Source organism: Eucalyptus grandis, chromosome 3 (assembly GCF_016545825.1).
Source record: "Eucalyptus grandis isolate ANBG69807.140 chromosome 3, ASM1654582v1, whole genome shotgun sequence".
NCBI lineage: Eukaryota > Viridiplantae > Streptophyta > Magnoliopsida > Myrtales > Myrtaceae > Eucalyptus > Eucalyptus grandis.
In genome coordinates, this window is record NC_052614.1 from 13,968,249 (window position 1) to 13,988,225 (window position 19,977).

The 19,977-nt window shown below is 39.9% G+C and overlaps 1 protein-coding gene across 2 annotated transcripts; it reads left to right on the top strand.

Annotated features, from left to right (window-relative positions):
* The first annotated feature begins 1,881 nt into the window (after window positions 1-1,881).
* Window positions 1,882-5,040, top strand: LOC104436735 (DNA-directed RNA polymerase I subunit RPA12). Of its 2 annotated transcripts, none has more exons than XM_010049597.3 (6): window positions 1,882-2,051; window positions 2,662-2,787; window positions 3,660-3,700; window positions 4,490-4,549; window positions 4,643-4,699; window positions 4,818-5,040. In XM_010049597.3, the coding sequence occupies exons 2-6, from the start codon at window positions 2,670-2,672 to the stop codon at window positions 4,890-4,892; spliced, it is 351 nt and encodes a 116-aa protein (XP_010047899.1). In that variant the 5' UTR covers window positions 1,882-2,051; window positions 2,662-2,669; the 3' UTR covers window positions 4,893-5,040. The 2 variants fall into 2 exon arrangements, with proteins under 2 accessions (XP_010047899.1, XP_039164271.1); XM_039308337.1 differs by lacking the exon at window positions 1,882-2,051 and adding an exon at window positions 2,216-2,584.
* The last annotated feature ends 14,937 nt before the right edge of the window (window positions 5,041-19,977 follow it).

A 19,977-nucleotide genomic window follows, 5' to 3' on the forward strand; every position in this document is an offset into this window, starting at 1 on the left:
TAGACTTGAATGCCAAGAGACTTTGAAATATATCGGTAGACTACCATTTATATTGGTGGACTCCCCCCGAGCTTGGTAGAATTCCATATTTTTGGGTCGAGCACAACGGGTCACAAATTTGGTTTTTGTTGATTGTCTTGGTGTGGTTACTTGGATGTGAGGAACTCTTATTTACGGCTCGGTATATACATGACGCAAACACCTTCTCCACTTTATTCGAAGGGCATATGAGTTAAGTCTATGATGACTTTTTAAATTTCAAAGACATGCATTACTCAACATCGCCATCTAATATATAAAATGGATAATCCATTACGAAGAGGTAGTCATTTATGAATTTATTTTCCTGTAAGATAACTTCGAATTTACAGGTACTTTGAATTTTTAATATCTTTAAGTTGAATAAAGTGCTTGTCAAATATTTTATGTCTACGATAACTTTCAAAAGACTGCCTCACGCAACTCAAACATATTGTAACTTAAAGATGTTGTAGCTTTAAAATATGTAGTGCCCAATACATAATTGAAAGTGAAGATTGCATGCTACTCAACATACACAACAGAGATCTTAGCTCTACTCGAAGCTTTGAAGTGTTTTCGTTCAAGGAGAGAGATTGAACTGGAGATAGAGACCGACTGTGAAGAACTCGTGAAAGAAGTACAGGGGAAGACTCACGTGGAATGGGAGATGGAGCCGCTGCTGGAAGAAATCAGGATCCGGATGGCCCAATTCAAGAAGATTTCCTTGGCACATTGTTACTGGTCCACGAATCAAGTAGTTGATTGGGTCGCTAAGGCCCATCGCTTGAATACCCTTTCATCTTTTTGGATAGCTAATCCTCCTTAACCTCTGCGGGAACTTTTATGTTTGGATGTCCCTAGATTGGGCTTTTTGTTTAAAAACTCTTTGAGTTTCAATGAAAATCGAAGTACCTTTTCGATCAAAAAAAAAAACATGCACAACATTTTGATCCATAATTAAAAAAAAACATTCACAACATGAATTCACTTAATTACTAAGCTATTAGTCTGCATAATTTTCAAGTAAAACTCCTTTATGTCTCCACTAGTATTTGGTATATGAATGTTAAATGTCAACTCTGTAATGATGAAACAACTCAGTGAAGGATTTAGAAACATAGCTTAGTGGAGGGGACAGAAAGTAAACTCCAAATACCAAACTTTGAGGGTGAGATATTTATACGATGATTTTATAAATTATGATATATATTTTATAAACGCAGACCAAAAACCAAGCAGCCTAGAGGCAGCGGCCCCCTTTGTCGTCTACCCAAGCATAAAATCAACGAGAAAATTAACAATTTTTTTTTTTTTTAAACTTATTATATAATAACCAATTCAATTCTAAACATTTCAATTGTGTCAATTGAATTTTAAATACTTTCAAATTTTACCAATTAAGTCCATTAGAAAATACTAATATGGACGTGAGCAGTTCTATATGGTATGATCGATATTAACATAGACAATTTTTGCTAATATCATCAATTTGATTACTAATAACATGTACATGATTCTTTCGATAACTTGAGAAACTAAATAAAACAATCTTGACAAAATAATGTACTGGATAATTAAAGGCAACATCTTTTTACTTTTAGGATTTTAGGATGTAAGTATTACATAAAACTTAAATATACAAGAAAAGAGAACATTGTCTAAAATCTAAATTAAGTATAATGACACAATTATTTTATGATTTACATATTGATATGAAAATCTAAAATAAACAAATTTGGATTTTGATGCATGTGTATTGATGAAGGTTCGAATTGTATGTAATAATTTGAAAAAGAAAAAAGAGAAAACAATTTCAACAAAATAATATACTCAATGATCATAGACCGCGTCTGTTTATTTTTAGGTCGTAACATGACTGGTTCTTCCCTTTGACCTCACCCTCCGGCGGCACAGTCGCACCCGCTCGCTGCAGCAATCGTCGCCGTCGCCGTCGCCGTCGCCGTCGCCGGACCTCTTTCCGTCTCCCTCTCTCTTCGGAGCAACCAGCTTCGCCGCCGCCGGACACTGAGGTGAGTCTCGTTTTTCCTTTTCTTCTCTCTCTCTCTCTCTTCTCTTTCCCCCTCTCTCGGCCGAAACCCCACCCCTTCTCCTCTTCTTCTTCTTCTTCTTCTTCTTCCTTCCTCTTGCTGGCTGCTGCTTCACCCACCACCACACCGCCGCCCCACGCCCTACTCACCACCACCCACCGCTCGTCCGACGAGCCGTCCGTGTCGCTGTTGGTGCCGTGAGACTCGTGTCTTCGTCGCCGTCGCGCCGCCGTCGCCCGACCTCCCTCGACACCGCCGCTGGACGCCGTCACCCCTCGCTCGCCTCGCCGCTCAGCCGCTTGCCGTCGACGCCGCCGTTGGACGCCGCTCGTCCCCGGTGGAGGCTGCTCGCTCGCCCAGCCCCCCAATCAGCCTTAACTCCACACCCCTTCGCCTCCACCTCCAGCTCAGTCGCACCCCCACTCTCTCTCTCCTTCCGCCTATCCGGTCGGGGGCGACGCGGGACGCCCTTGGAGACTCCGGCGGGGGCCTACTGGCTGATCGACGCCCTCGTCGTATGACTTTGTATGCTTTCGGCCCTTTGTAAGGGAAAAAGAGAAAGAAAAATCTGATTTTGCGTTGTCCTCTGCAGGCTGACTCATGGCGCGTTCCCGAGATCGTGACTTCTTGTTTTGCGACTTCTGTGGGACGATGCTTACGTTAAGTTCGGTTAAGTTTGCAAAGTGCCCTTTGTGTAATTTTAAGCGGAGCACTAAAGGTTGGGATCTCCGTTTTCAATCGCTCAGTATATTTGATTAATAATTATAGAGATGGTTCTGCTTTTGGAGTCTTTGAAGTTGGCATGAGATTGAATTTTATGCTAAGTCTCAAGATTGTCCAGTGTTGCTTCTCGGGGTAGACTGTTGTGTCCTTCTGTTTCTGTGTTCTGCTCTTATAGTGGCATTGTTCACCATTGTTCTTTTATACTGTGAAGATTTGATTTGAGTTTTTCTTTTTTTGTTGTTGCGAAGCATTGGAAAGAAATAGTTTCTTTGCCTAGGATATCAGGAAATTTCCATCTTTCCATCTGCAAATTTTCCATTTTGAGCCTTCTGCATACCTTAGGACAATTCCCCTTGTAAGTTTGTATTGGTTAGAATTATCTTAGTTCTTGATTTGGGATGATGAGGATGATGATCCATTGAGAGGCACCCTGAGAATTTGATAATTGAGGAAAAAAAAAAAAGGAAAAGGCTGGAGAGGAACTCTTTCTATGGCAGTGAAAGGTGTGATCAGCCACCCTGCCTATGTACTGGCTAATATGAACTTGGAGATACTATTGTGCTGGCCAAAATCGTTCCTCGGCAGGCTTTCCACAGAATTTGTTACTGGTTACACCCAAGACCACTAGTTTGGGGAAAAATAGCCATTTCAAGTCAAACCACTAATGTGAAATGCGTATCTTAGCATGGTCGTCCCATTATCTGACAATGTCTGCTGTCTTTTTGTTTTGAGTGGTGCCGTGGTTCAGTCATTGTGTGTTTTTATTGCTATTTTTCGGATATTAGCTGCCAGTTACCTATCATTTTGCTCTTCAAGTCAATTTCTACTTTTCTCAATAACGTGCCTTATTGATGGCTTTGCTCTCAGATATTGCTGGAAGAGAAATTAAGTACAGAGTAACCGCTCAGGTATGCCTTGAACTGGCTGACTGATTGATACATGCACTCTGTTGGGTCTTAGAATCATGAGTTAGGTGCATACATGTTCTACTAGTTCAACAATTTAGGAGGATATTGTTATATTTCATCATGTTCTACTGCCTAGGTAGTTATTTTTAGAGTGACCATCAAATATAGAAAATGCTAGAAATTTGAATGGCTATGGTGACTCTTCAGCCCTAAAGAACATTTGAGGCTGCAAAAGGGCATCAACTTGGCAAAAATGTGAACTCCTACTCATGATGGAAAAATCACATCAAGTTTTCTAGCTTCTGGAAGGCCTTGGATTCGCTGGCCACAACCTAAATATGTGGCTATCTGTTGTTAGCAAAGCTTAATTTTTCACAGCTACCTTTTGTTGCTTCCAATTACTGACCTCTGATGCTGAGAATGAAAGGAACAGAGATGAGTGGTTCCGCTGCAACATAGACACGTATACCTCTTGATGGCTTATCTGACATTATTGAATCAAATAGTGCCCACATCATGTAGAATTCACGACATTGTTGAGTGAATTTGGTAAGGGTCACTAGACTTCTGTTTTTGTCCGGTTAAAGAGGATTCAAAAGAATAAATAAATAAAAATTCTCATCTTAAACCTTTTCTTATCGACACATCAAATCACGGACCTTTATGTTTTCTACTTTGAAGCAAAACCTAGAGTGTACTTTAGTTGAGAAAAAGCTATGTCCTCCTTAATTTTCCCTATGCTTTTGGATCACACATTTGAAAATCTCATGGTCATCTACCATATCTCAGGACATAAGGAGGGAGCTTGGCATGTCTACCTTCGAGGAGGGGGAGCTGAAATTGGCAACGGTAGTGGCTACATTCTGCTATATTAGTATATCGGCATAATGTTTTCTTTGTGAACTGATTGTGATGTTCTCTTATATCGGCCTTGCCTCTCAGATAACTCGGAAGTGTGAAAAATGTGACAACGATGAATTCGAGTATACTCGGAAGCAGGTAATGTTCAAGTTCAGCGCACCAATATTTTCTCTCACAGCAATCCTCCCTAACATGAGTATTTACCGTCTTCCCTTTTCTCGTCATTCATTCCTCCTTAATTTCTGACCCGTTGCAGATGAGATCGGCAGATGAAGGGCAGACTACATTTTTGACTTGTACCAAATGCAGGGATACTATTACGGAAAACTAACTGTATGACTTATCAGATTATTATGCAATTTTGAATCTGCGGGAGGCTTTGTACCATATGGTGATGGTTACACTGCTAAGTTTCTTGTTTCAAGTTTGTGCATCTCGTTGTAGAATTTCCAGAATGAGCTAGAGTTTCACTGGAGCAATTTCTCTTGCTGTTATCAAGTGGGCTAAGCTCACTTGTTGCTCAAGAGAAGATGAAAATAACCCCTTAAACAAAAGCCCATAGGGCTGTTTTGTGTCCGAAACCACCATTAGCTTCTTTATGGATAAATTCAAGCGTTGAGTCTAAATCATCAGTGAGACTATTCATGGCCATAGGAATCACTTCAGTAAAGGATCACTGATTTAGTTGTGACAGACATTTAGATCGAACGATCATGCAGAGTTATCTAAAGACTGCAGTAATGTCCATTCAAACTTAATGGCACTCTAACTTAAAAGAAAAAAAATTTAACGGCACTCACGTCTAGTTCCGAGGTTTGTTAAATTTCTCGAACATTCGGAACAGCGCCAGAGAGATTTTTACAAGCCAAGTGCAGAGTATCAAGGGAGCTTAACATGCAGACAGAAGATGGAATTTCTCAATGGAGTGATTTTCCGGTGGCCGGAAAGATGAGTAAAGGGAGTGGTGGAATCGGAAGCGGCCCTTCGAGTAGTACGTTGTCATTAAGGTCAACAGTGACGAACTCTCTCCAGGGAAATTGATGTATACTTCCCTTAACATGGTTACCAGAAATATCAAGATACTATAATGTTTTTTTTCCCTAATCCCAAATACCATTTCGATATCTGACAACCGATTCTATTTTTGGAGAAATCTAATTCTCTTAGCTTTTTTAAAGAGTTAAGAGAAAAAGAAAGCTTGGTCAAGTTGCGGGAAGAAAATGCCTAAGTCTCGAGATCTAGAAATGTACAATTCAATTCCCCGGTCACATAGGGTATTTTGCCCGAGTTGCTTGTATACAAGGAGGGTTAAGCATTCAAGAGACTTGCTCCAATTGGACTTCGGAGAAGAAACCGTGATGTCAATGAACTTCAAATTGATATCAAGGAGGTCTATCAAGCGGAATCCATCGTGCAGAAGTTCCCCTTGTAAATCGCTCATGGACAGATTGGAAAACATCGAGGAGGATAAATTCATGAAGGAACAAAGACGAAACGTTAGACATGTCTACTAAATCAAGTTTAAGTTCTCTAAACTATGGCAAATTCTGAACAAGCATTTCAAAATCTGCTTTTTCAATGTTAAGACGGTGCGTCACATATGTACCATCAATGTTTGAAGAAACATCAAGTAAAACAAGTTTAGAAAAGTAAGAAACTTCAATAGGATTTAGACCTGAAAAATTGTAACAAGAGAGATTGAGGTGTCTCAATTCAGTATAAGCCCTTAGTTTAGGTAAAGTGGTGAGCCACGGAAATTGTTAACAGCTAGGTTGAGGCTCCGAAGCTGGCGAAGTGTGAAAAGTGAGTTACCAGAATGGTGGGAGCCTTGAAAACAGCTGAGTGAAGGATCAAAGCCGGTAACATTACCCATTACATCATTTGCAAGCGACACCGTCCCATGAGCAGCAATCCAAACTGTTCTTCCTATTATTCTGGCTAATATTTGGATGAACTTGGCGCTATATCTGCACTGCACCCGCCGCGGAGCTGGGTAAGTTGCAGATTTCTTAAATTCCGATAGCCAAAATGGGAATTTTGTTCAGCACGTGGTTAATTTGAATAATTAATAATAAATTTGAAAAACCATTGTTAAAGTGAAACGCAACCGATAACTTCTTTTTCGACCAACTAAAATACCAATCAAATAACAAGGTTACCAATTGCCAACATCAAACCCATTAATGTATTATCATCTTTTTATTATTATTCTACAAGTGGCCCCTTTCATTAATTAGCTGTTAACGAATTGCTTAGATACTTTACTGATACTGTCTGCCAACGGTTTCAACTTATGAACAAAATATCTACTTTACCAATATAAATTTCTAGTAGATTACCGGACATCATTTTGATTTCACGAGTACCATTGTTCATTTGTCAGTAACCCACTAACAAAATAATTGATTTACCAAGTTGAAATACGTTAGAAATTATGAACAGTCGTTTGTTTTTACTGGTGAGCGTGTTTTTCATTAGTAGACTACAAATTGCTTACGTACTTTACTAATAACATCGATTAATAGTTATCACTTGTGAACAAAATAATCATTTCACCGTTATAATTTCCTAATGGATTATTACTAGTTTGCAGTTTACAAGTACCAATGTTTTTTCGACAATAACATGCGAAGGAAATAATCAATTTTCCAAGTTTAATTACCCTAGTAGGTCATGAACAATAGTTTTTTATTATTATAGATGAGCACATTTTTCCATTGATAAAGTACAGATTACCTATATATTTAACTAGCAATGTCAGTTAACAATTGTAACTTACAAACAAAATAGGTAGTTTACTACTATAAATTCCTAGTCGACTATTAATTTCACCAGTGATTTACTATTTACACCACCATGATTTAGTTATGCATAGTACATTTATATAAATAAATAAATAAATAAATAAAAACGTAATAAGTATCGTTAAATTGACGGTTGTGAATGGCTTCGCAAATCAGGATGGAGGACATGACTAGCAGGTCATCAATTGCACAAATTTACCAATACGATTGAAATAGGAAGAAAAAAAAAACGTGGGCACCGAAGATGGTCTTCTTGAGTAATAACTAACCTGCAAGGTCCATTGCCAAGGATTCAAATATTGTGACAACTTCTAATTCATAAATTTGAGGGACAATTCTACATCATGGCTGGACTCACTGCCTGAAATAAGGGTACTCAACTTGCAGTCCGGCAATGACAGGCCAAACTCTAGTCGATGACTCTCGTCTTGTCGAGCTCCTCTCTCTACCCTCTTGGTAGTTTGCCCTAACCCCTTTTTCGCGTTTTTCTTCCCCCACAAGTTTTCGCTTCTTCTTCACTCTACTTCTCTGGTTTGCCTTCCCCTCTTCGGTTTCTTCCGTCCTTGGTCTCTCTGATGGCTTCACAAACGACTTCCTTCTCTCGACCTCAACTTCCTTCGCTTTGCCGTAGCTCTAGACTTCATCAAGTTCTAGGTTGAAGTGCAGCTCTCTTCCGCGCTTTCCTTTCCCCTAGGTTCCGGTTTTTTTCGCCCCCTCTTCCTTCTTCGGACCTCGCCTCAACCTCTGCTCTGCGTTGCATCCCCGCCTTTTTTCTTGTCCCTTCACCCCTGTTTCTCTAAGTGCTGGATTTTTCCTTTGTCGCCTCTTTCCCCTTTTTCCATGGGAGGAAGTATCTTGGAGGAGGAGTCACGAATAGCTGCCCTCTGCAACAAATTGGGCAGACTCTGTGCTGACCATGAACTGGAAGCTTGGGAAGGCCCGCCACCGCTGGAACAAATTGAAGAATGCAAGCTTATTTTAGTTGGTAATCTCCTTTCAAACCCATATGTAAATTTTCAAGCTCTTCAATCCACTCTGAAACACTCATGGAGAGCAAAATAGGCAGATTTTTCACAACGTGATATAGGCCTATATGTTGTAAGGTTTAATTCGGTAGAGGAGAAAAATCGCATCCTTGATGGAGGTCCCTGGTTGTTCTCAAGTCATATTGTCATCCTAAAACCTTGGCTTCCTAACACGCTGTTGCATTGCTATGATTTTTCTAAATGTGCCTTTTGGGTCCACATTCTCGGTCTGCCTCTCGAATGGTGTTCAAAACAAATGCTGGACAAAGTGGTTCGGCATGTGGGACGAGTGATTGAAACCAAAGTAGACACTAGGGAGGCTCCTAATTTCAGAGCAAGAAGAGCTAGGGTCGAACTTACCCTCAGTTAGCCTTCGAAATCAGGCCACTTACTCCGTATTAATGGCAAGACTTTCTGGCTTGATTTCAAGTACGAGCGCCTCCCTCATTTCTGCTACTCTTGTGGTAGGTTAAGCCACTTTGCCATGAGTTGTCCAGAAACTCCCCTCACTATTGCAGAACTGGAAGGTAAGGAATTAACGGCTTTTGGTCAATGGCTGTGATTAGAAGTTAGATAACATAGCCCTTACTGGCATACCTTTTATGGCGATCTTGTTAGCCCTACTGAGATGGATGATGTTATACTTGAAACACCTCATTCTTTAGTAACCAAGACCCTTGCGCTCCCCACTTCTGAAGTGCCTCTCTCACCCTCTGGGCTTAATGACCAGCATGTTGGAGCCTCCTCTACTCGTCGATCAAAAACTGCCCCGTTTCCCTCGAGTGGTACAACCCCTACATCATCAACTCAACCAAGTGTTATGCAAGACCTCCACATGTCTAAGAAGGTGCAGCCACAACAATCTGGACAAATTGTTGTCATACCTCAGACAGCACAAAGAAGGGATCACTATATGCAGGGGGCAAAGTTAAAAGGCACCTCAGATCAGCAGGGTCATCTTCAGGTTGAAGCTGCCTTGCTAAAAATGAAGTCCCCTGTTTCAGCAGTACCTACTGCACTCAATGTTCCAGCAGCAGATTCATCAAAACTAGTCAAATTAAAGAGTCCTCACAAGCTTACCAGAGGCAGCCCTCAGAAAAAAGCAAAGAGGTTCTCGCCTTATGAATCGCTTGCTCCTGGATTACATGTTTTGGATGACAACCAACTAATGAACAGCCCTATCCTTGAAGCCGAATGGGTTGACAATTGGGCGATGATGGCTTGCCCTAAAAAGCCACCAATGGATAAATGAAGTTTGTAAGTTGGAACTGTCAAGGGCTGGGCAATCCCCTGACAGTTCAAGCCCTTAAGGACCTCGTGGTCCATGATCGGCTTGGCCTTTTGTTTTTGATGGAATCTAAAAACTAAGACTCTTTTTTTATCTAGAGTACAAAGGGGATTGCATTACCAGCATAGCTTTTTGGTGTCCCTTGTTGGTCTAGCTGGTGGTTTGGCTGTCTTTTGGAATGACCCTCTCTCTGTTAGTGTGGAGGACTCCTCAGCCCACTATATTGACTTGATCTGCTCTGGTCCCCATGATGGAAGCCCAATGCGCCTCACTTGCATCCATGCCCCTACATCCTTCCAGCAGAGACAGCAGTTATGGACAGTTCTCAAGCATATTAGCAGAGTTATTACAATGCATTGGGTATGCATCGGAGACTTCAATGAAATACTAAACCACTGGGGAAAAGTAGGTAAACGTTTCGCTCCTTCTTATCGGTTGCACTCTTTCAGGGACTTCTTAAACGATTGCTCACTCATGGAAGTAGAATCTAAAGGTTGTGCCTATACATGGGTGAACAATAGGGACGTCGACGAATTGGTTAAGGAAAAACTTGACAATGTATTATGCAATATGGACTGGAGGTTAACATACCCAGCAGCCTATGAAGCACGGACACTCTCCAGGACCCTTTGTGTCGTGTCTGACACTCCAACACGCTCTGACACGCGGTCAACGCGTGTCGGGAAAACCGACACACGGTCAACTTTCTTCGACACGCTCCGACACGCGAGTAAAAAATTCCGACACGTGACTCCGACACGCACGGGGTCATTTTTATAAATTTTCAAAAGTTTTGGGCTCTAAATATAAATATATGAAAAAAGTAAAAATAAAAATAAAAGTTAAAACGTCATTTCACATTTGCACTCGCACGCACAAATTCTTTACTTCAGTCTTCTCTATCTTCTTCAGTCGTAGCGAACGAGCCCGAGCGGTGAGCAGACCACTTTGGTTCTCTTCTTCGCCGTGAGTGTCGCCGGTGTTGCTTTGCCGGCCACGCGGCCCACCCCGCCGCCGACTCACCGTAGCCCCCGTGCCTCGGGTTAGCATCTTGCGATTTGGGATTTTTTTTGGCAAACCCTAGTTCGGGGAAAGGGGGATTTTCGGACCCTCTTTCCGTCTCTTTGTCTCTGGCGCTCTTGTGCCGTTTTTTTGCCGATTTCGCTCCCCGGGTGGTTGTTGTTTTTGTTCGGTAGACTGCTCGGCGACCGATGCTTCGCGTTCTCTTTCTTTTTCAGATTTTGGTGCTCCGTCCGTTCTGTTTTTCACTTGATTGTGAGATTTTCCGTGAATTGTCTTTTACGTCGATTGCTGCTTGGAAACTCTCTCTACCATCACGATCGTCGCCATAAATTTGAGCTGCCTTTTGAATTCGAAGTATTGATTCCGAGGTGGGTACTCGTCTTTTGTGCTTGTGTTTCAATTTTGGGGTTGCGAAAAGAGGCAAAGGCTAACAGTGAGAGGAATTGCTCCTGTTGATTTCGCTGCAGAGTTTAGATTTTTGCAGGAAGAAATATTGAAAGAGAAAGCTTCTCAGTAGGGTTTGGATGGGTTTTGTTGTCTCTAACTATATGTTGGTTAATCTCTCCTTGTCGAGTGGGGACTCCATTTGGGATCCTCTTCTTTTGCTTGTATATGGCTTTCAGGGTTTAGTAGAAACAAGCGGCTTGCTGCATCTCTAGACTTGCTTTAATAGTTACAACATGTTTATGTCCATAATCTCACTTTGCCATCGAAATTCACTTTGCGAAATCTGCAATAGAAGTTAGTAATTCTTCAATTTCCTGATGAGATTTTAATGAAGCTTGGTGACTGTCAAATGGCTACGTCAAAATAAACTGAATTTGAACCAAAACAGAACTATGGGATGTACTGGCTCGATTGTGCTCTGTTTTGATTTTTTTCTTCTTGGTGTTTGATTGGCGTTGATGTTAGTTCACTTGCTTCCGACTTGAAACCTTATAGCAATTGATATTAACATGTTTATTTTTTCCTTTTTTTTTTGCAGAATGTCTTCAAGTTCAAACATGGCTAGTAGTACTTCAAGTACACAAGCTACCTCTAGCAATGAAGTTGTAAAACAACCACTATGGAGGTTTTGTCACTAAGTTAGTTAATCATACTAATGCAGGGAGAAATTTGTCTTGGAGATGCAACTTTTGTGAAAAAGATTTTAAGAGTTCATATACAAGAGTGAGGTGTCATTTGATGATAATAAGTGGAAAAGGAATTAGAAAGTGCACAAAAGTAGAAAAAAAAAGATCTTTTGGAAATGGAAAGATTAGAGGAAGAGGTCAATACTAAGTTAATGAGTATTGTACCTAGAAATGTACCTTTGCCTCCTACTAGTTATTCACTTAGTGGTGATGGTGGTGATTGGAATGGGTTTATCATTGAACTCCAAAAAAAGGAAAGGGGAAAGTGGGAGTGGAAAATCAATTGAAAATGCATTTAATATGACTCAACGGGAACGTCTAGATTGTGAGATTGCTAGGATGTTTTATTCGGCGGGCTTACCGTTTAACCTAGCAATGAATCCTTATTTTCAATCTGCTTTCACTTGTGTTGCTAATCATAATATTGCGGGTTATGTACCACCGAAATATAATTTGTTGAGAACCACTTTATTGCAAAAGGAGAAGACAAATATTGATAGGTTGTGTACACCTATCAAAATCATGTGGAAGGAGAAATGTGTAAGTATTGTGAGTGATGGATGGAGCAACTCACATAGAAGACCGCTTATTAATTTCATGGCGGTATCGGATGGAGAACCAATGTTTATAAAATCGGTTGATTGCTCAGGAGAAACAAAAGATATGCATTTCATTTTTAACTTGCTGAAAGGAGTTATCAATGAAATTGGGCATGAGAATGTGGTCCAAGTAATTACGGATAATGCTTCAAATTGTAAGGGCGCGAGACAACTCATTGAGCAAGAATTTCCATCCATTATGTGGACGCCTTGTGTGGTGCACACCCTTAATCTAGCTTTGAAGAACATTTGTGCCGCAAAAAATATGGAGAGCAATCAAATAGTTTATGAGGAATGTAGTTGGATTTCAGATATTGTTAAGGAAGTTATGTAGATCAAACATTTCATCATGAACCATTCTATGAGATTAGCAATATACAATGAGTTTGTTAGCTTGAAATTGCTTTCTGTAGCGGATACACGTTTTGCTTCGATGATTGTGATGCTTAAGAGATTCAAGTTGATAAAAAGTGGTCTTCAAAACATGGTGATTTGTGACAAATGGAATATCTATCGGGATGTTAATCAAGAGAAAGCTAAGCTTGTCAAGGAGAAGGTGTTGGATGATTTTTGGTGGGATTTGATTGATTATATACTTTCCTTCACAGCTCCTATCTATGATATGCTTAGAGTTTGTGACACCGATAAGCCTTGTCTTCACTTAGTTTATGATATGTGGGGTTCGATGATTGAAAAAGTGAAGAAAGTTATATATGCACATGAAGTGAAGAGGCTAGATGAGAAGTCCACATTTTATGAGGTGATTCACACAATTCTTGTAGATCGTTGGATAAAGAACAACACTCCACTTCATTGCTTGGCACATGCCTTAAATCCTAGGTAAGTTCTAAAATTGTATGTGATTATTACTTTAGTAGTTATTCTTTCTTTAACATGATAATATAATACTCCTCTTATTTATTATTGTTTTCTAATTTTATTTCATTTTATTAAATAAATGTACTATAGTGATCAATGGCTTGATGAAGATTCTACTCGAATTTCTCCATACAAGAATAAGGAGATCAACCAAGAAAGATTGAAATGCTTCAAGAAATACTTTCCTAACTTGGATGAGCGCAACAAGGTGAATTTGGAGTACGTAGATTTTGCAAGTAAAAATTGAGATTTTAGAGAATTTGATTCCATTCAAAATCGATATTCAATGGATCCTAAGGCTTGGTGGGTCAATCATGGTGCATGTGCACCAATACTTCAAAGCATAGCCTTAAAGCTTCTTGCACAACCTTCTTCTTCATCATGTGTTGAGAGAAATTTGAGTACTTATTCATTTGTGCACTCGGCGAGAAGAAATAAGATGACCCCAAAACGTGCAAAAGATTTGATTTTTATTCATAGCAATCTCCGTCTTCTATCAAGAAAAAGCCCACAATACGCAGAAGGAGAGACTAAGATGTGGGATATTGGCGGAGATGCATTTGATTCGTTTGAAGATGTTGGGGTGCTTGAAGTTGCAAATCTTTCACTTGATGAGTCGGAGATGGAGTCTGTTTTTTTTGCAGAAGAAGTGGATAATGTAGATGAATGACTTTTTGTTATATTACTTGATGTAATGTTGATTGTTTTTTTGCTTTTTGTTAAATTTTAAATTTAATAGTGGAATGTGGATTACTTGTTTTTCCTTCAAGTTTTATGATTTATTACAATGAAATGTAGTTGAACTTGTCAAATTAAAAGAATGAGTGATATTAACAAATGTATGATTAATGTTTTTAGTATAGACTAATTCTAGACTCTTTTTATTATTATTTACTTATTTATGTGTTTATATATAAAAATATTTATTTAATATTTAACGTGTCGGAACATGTTGAAATTATCTACTTTTTTAGAAATGACGTGTCACGTGTCGTGTCGTGTCGCGTGTCGGTGCTACATAGGCTGCTGCCTGGTCCTCTCTTTCTCGAGGACCTGTCTCCATCTTCAGATTACTCCAGGCTGCTACCATAGCGCTCCTATAGTAGAGTAAAGACAAGTTCAGCAATGGCTATCACCGGATAAACTTACTAAAGCAGCAGCTTCAAGATCAGTCTAACCAATCATCTTGCTACCATGACAACCAACATATTAAAAATTTGAAAGCTGAAATTCAACAAATTTGGCAATAAGAGGAGCAATATTGGGCTATGTGTTCACGAGTTAATTGGCTGCGTTGGGGAGACAAAAATACTAGGTTTTGTCATGCGACTACAATACAAAGACGCCAAAGAAATCACATAAGTATGCTGCAAGACGCAAACAATCTTTGGATTCATGATCCTACTCAACTTAAGCACATGACTAAGGACTTCTTTTGCAGCCTATATACTTCAGTTGGAGCTCGTGACTTCAATCCTATCCTATCTCAGTGCAGCCCATCAGTTACAATGGAAATGAATTAGTATTTAATAGCAAAGGTAACTAGAGAGGAAATCAAGATTGCTGCTTTTCAATTAGGTGCCACAAAAGCCCCCGCACCTGATGACTTTAATGGTCTATTCTATCATTGGCACTGGGATATAGTGGAAGATGATATTTTTACCTCAGTGCAAGCTTTCTTCACATCTGGTAGGATGCCATTAGCCCTGAATAGAACCATCATCATTCTGATTCCTAAGGTTCAGCAAGTAGAGAAGTTAGACCAGTTTCGGCCAATTAGTCCGTGCAACTTTATATACAAAATTATATCCAAAATTCTAGCTAACCGGCTCAAAAAATGGCTTCCTGACCTTATCTCACATGAACATAATGCTTTTATCGAGGGTAGACAAATTCAAGACAGTATATTGATTGTTCAAGAAGTTATACATCAGTTCAGAATCAGGCAGAGAAAGAAGAATTTCCAAGGAATAAGTTGGACATGAAAAAAGCATATAATCGGGTCAAATGGGATTTTTTGGAGGCGTATTTTCACAAGTTGGGATTTGATTCTAGATGGATACAATGGATAATGCAGTGTATCACCACAGTATCCATTAGCATTAAGTTAAATGGTGAAACTCTTCCCTACTTTCAGCCTTCAAGGGGCCTACACCAAGGTGACCCCCTTTCTCTTTATCTCTTCATATTACTAGCTAACCTTTTATCTAGGCTTATCACACAAGCAGTAGATATGGGCAATCTGAAAGGGATAAGGCTTAATAGGTGGTGTCCCACTTTGTCTCACATTCTCTTTGCCGATGATGCAATCTTTTTTCTAGATGGTAAGCTTCTTGAATGTCAAAATCTATCGAATATTCTGCAACAATATTGCCTAGCCACGGGCCAAGCTATAAACAGGAATAAATCTGGTCTTTTCCTCAGTAAAAATTGCCCGATGAGTTTGCAAGAGAATCTAGCCACATAATTGGGAGTCCCCTTGCTACAGAAATCTAGGAAGTATTTGGGGATACCGTCTGATTGGGGTGCCTTTAAAAAAGATATGTTTTCTTGGATTATGGCTCGAGTCAATTCTAAATTAGCAGGTTGGAAAGAGAACCTTATCTCTAAAGGGCAAAGAAATTTTACTTAAATCAGTGGTGCAAGCCCTCCCTCAGTATGCTATGTCCATTTTTAAGCTCCCTATCTCTATTTGCAAATCTATTGAGCAGAGAATAGCTAGCTTTTGGTGGTAGACTAGCAAAACCAAATCAGGTATCCACTAGAAAAGTTGGGATTTGCTGAAAGAATGTAAAGACAGAGGTGGGATGGGATTTAGAGACTTAGTGGCTTTTAACAGGGCTCTTTTTGGCAAACAAGCGTGGCGTCTTTCCCAAAATTCGTCTTCCCTATGGAGTTCAATTTTTAAGGGCTTATATTATCATTCCAGTGACTTCTGGCATGCTGACCATGGCTCGCGACCCTCCTGGGGTTGGCAAAGCCTTCTGCTAGGAAGGGACTCCATCAAAGAGAACATGCATTGGTCGGTAGGTAATGGCCAAACTATTAAAGTTAGACAGGATAATGTCTGAGGAAAGGAGTCATTAGTGGCCCAACACCTAGAAATGAACCTGATAAGTGGCTAGCTTTATTTCTTCAAACCAGCTCACTTGGGACATCCCTAAACTCAAGCAAAGCTTTGATGACCAGACTGTTAATGAAATTTCATCCATTAAGCTTCGAACAGAGCCTATCCCAAACCAAATTCTATGGAATGATACGCATACATGTACATATTCAGTTAAAAGTGGCTACCATCATATTCATCAGTCAATTCACTTTATCAGAAATACTCGGCCCTCATCATCCTATACCACACCACGACGCATTTGGCAACAGATTTGGAAAATTCAGACGGCACCCAAAATCCGAATATTCCTATGGTCTATCTGTCACAATGCGTTTCCAACTAAGGAAAATCTTCACAGGCGACATATCACAGACGATCCAACATGCCCTGTTTGCCCATCTTAAGTTCCAGAAACTCTGGAACATCTACTACTGCTCTGCCCTAGATCACATTAGGTTTGGTCCCATCCTCACATACATATTACAGTCTCAGCATTTCGCACTCATCGAATGGATGCATGGTTGATTGATCTAATTGGGCATAGATCTCACTTACTTGGTTTAGAAGTCATTGCTTCCCTCCTCTGGCAGCTTTGGAAGGCTCGCAACCTATTTATCTTCCAGCGACAGTTCTCTAGCCCTCAATAGATCGTTGATTCGGCTCTCACTTCAGCTCGACTATATCTCTCTTGCTCCAAGTCGAATCTGGCTTCATCAATGGCCTCTCTGAATCCTCTCAGTGGATGGATCCCCCTTGAACCTGGCTACATTAAAGTGAATTTGGATGGAGCCCTCCTTGATGCCTCTGAAGCAAGGTCGATTGCGTGCTTGTGTCGTGATCATAACGGCACCTTGCTTGACAGCTATGCCCAGAACGTTCAGGCCTCCTCACCCCTTCAAACAAAAACCCTAGCCTTATTATCCACCCTCCAATTTTTGTTGCGACAGAGTTTTGGAAATACTCACCTGATCCTTGAATCGGATTGTCTAGAGTTGGTGGAAACTGTGAATCATTGCAGGCAGCCGTCACAGGTTTGTCAATCTTCGCTCGAGCACGCCTCAACCCTTCTTCGTGAGTGCCCTAATTTTCTTCTCCAGCACTGTCGCCGTGAAGCTAATTTGGCTGCTGAATGGATCGCCAAGACCCAAGGCTGAGGGTCTCTGCTTTTGAATTGAGCTCTTGATCCGCCCATTTCTCTCTTCAATTTGCTTTGTACTGATGCCCTCTTTAAGGATTGTAACCCGGTTTGCTCTTAAATGTCATGCTTATGTTTCGACAAAAAAAAACACTTGCAGTCCGACAGACTTTTCATGGGGTACTTGGGAGAAGCTACAAGTCATTTCGAGTCCCCCAAACTGCATGTCATCGATCTCTCTCAATGATACAACTATTTCGACCAGTGGGCTGATTCGGACTAAATAGAGCTTATTGATAAGCTAACTATAAGACCGTCAAAAAAATCACACTCGAAATAGTTTAATTTGTATCATTTTTTTACCTACCATTGCATGCATGGCTATGTCCGGAATGGTAGACAAATTACTTTAAAATTTGGACAGTTAATTGTTAGCGAGGTACTATCATTTATTATTGTTTAGTAGAATTATTGGAAATCTGAAGATACTTTTAAGATTTCACTTAACTTTTTTCTATTCCACTTTGACTTACGTTCTCAATCGAAGACAATGTACAATGGCTTCTGCTCCACAATCTTCTACTGACCTGCAACTTCAAAGATTTTAGTAAATGGGTTAAACCCAGTCTTCATTGCTAATTCTTCATGGACAAAGAAAAGCTACGCATACGGGAAGCTGGAAAAGACATCTAGATATATTAATGGCCTTTGTTTCATTTTTCTACTTTTTGCTTCTTCTTCTTTTCGTTAAAAGATGTGTGGTTGACAGATCTCATTATCCATCTTCTCAATTAATATGATATACAATTGCACAAAGAAACAAGAATAGAAGACATTAGAAACAAGCCTCCATAAGGGAAATGACATTTCAAGCTTATCTAGTGACATGTTCTACATTGTGTAGTTTAAAGAAACTACTCCTCAAACAATTTCATTGTCTATGAAATCTAATGGTCTTCTGCTTTGACTTCTCCATCCACTTAACTCCTCTTCTCTCTAGCATTCTCACACCTTGCGCAAGCCATTTAGGCTTTCCTATTTCAACTGCAATGTATGATATGGAAATCTCAATTACGATTCCAGATGAATAGCCTATCCACGCCGTTTTCTGTTTGAATCAATTCTCATGCCCTTTGCAGTTGAAAGTTGACGAGGATGATCCTGGAGGGCATTCTTTTGGAAGTGGAGTTCCACATAAGCCTTGATTCTTACTATATGAGTCACTTAAAAATGTGTTGAATTGGTTATGTTGAGAAATTGGACAAGCGAGTTGGTTGTTTGAAAGGTTTAAGTCTCCAAGATAATCCATATTTTTCAGTACACTTTCCCCCACAAAGCTTGTTCAAAGATAAATCGAGCCATTCAATATAAGTAAAGTTCCCTAGAGTAAGAGGGATGGAACCGTAAGGTGATTATGAGAAAGATTGAGCCCTTCTCTCTCTCTCTCTCTCTCTCTCTCTCTCGCAGCAACCCAGCTCCGCCTCTCGTTCTTCTGCAGCTCAACCGCTCCGTCTTAACATCAACGTTGAGGTGAGTCTTGTTCTCCCTTTGAAGCTATCGATTGGGTTGGGTTCTAAGAAGTAGGATAGTTTGGAGACATATCGATTTTTTCTAGAATGCCTCTTTACAGGTGACACCCTTGTATGAATTTGTGTGCTCTCGGCTGTTTGTAAGGGAAATAGAGGAGGAAAAAAAATCTGATTGAGAGCTGTCCTCTGCAGGCTAACTCATGGCGCATTCTACAGGCTAACTCATGGCGCGTTCCCAAGATCGTGATTTCTTGTTTTGTGACTTCTATGGGACGATGCTTACGCTAAGTTCGGTCAAGTTTGTGAAGTGCCTTTTGTGCAATTTTAAGCGGAGCACTAAAAGTTGGGATTTCTATTTTCAATCGCTCAGTATACTTGATTAATAATTTTAGAGATGATTCTACTTTTGGAGTCTCTTTTTTTTTTAGTCTTGAAGTTATGATGAGATTCAACTTTATATATAGTCTCAAGATTGTCAAGTGTTGCTTCTCAGGGTAGGCTGTTGTGTCGAATAATACATTTATTGGATAGGGAGATGTACTTCGAATGTATAATACAAATGTACCATAATAAGCACATTAAATAAGAAGAATATAATGAATATTCATTCATGTATTTCATAACACGATAATTATATAATGCATCTATTTATTTATTGGATAGAGAAATGAACATTCATTGTATAGGGAGATGTACTTAGTGTTGGAGAAATCTTTCTAGAATATTTTGAAGGCGATAAAACGTTTTATCGCCCAGTCTCTGGATAAATACAGACCTTCTATTTAAAGTCTGAAGACTTTCAGATCACCAGACTCAAGACTCAAGACTCAAGACTATTCTCATTGACAGTTTTTCTAATCCAGTGACGAAGGCAATCCAGAGCCGAAGTATT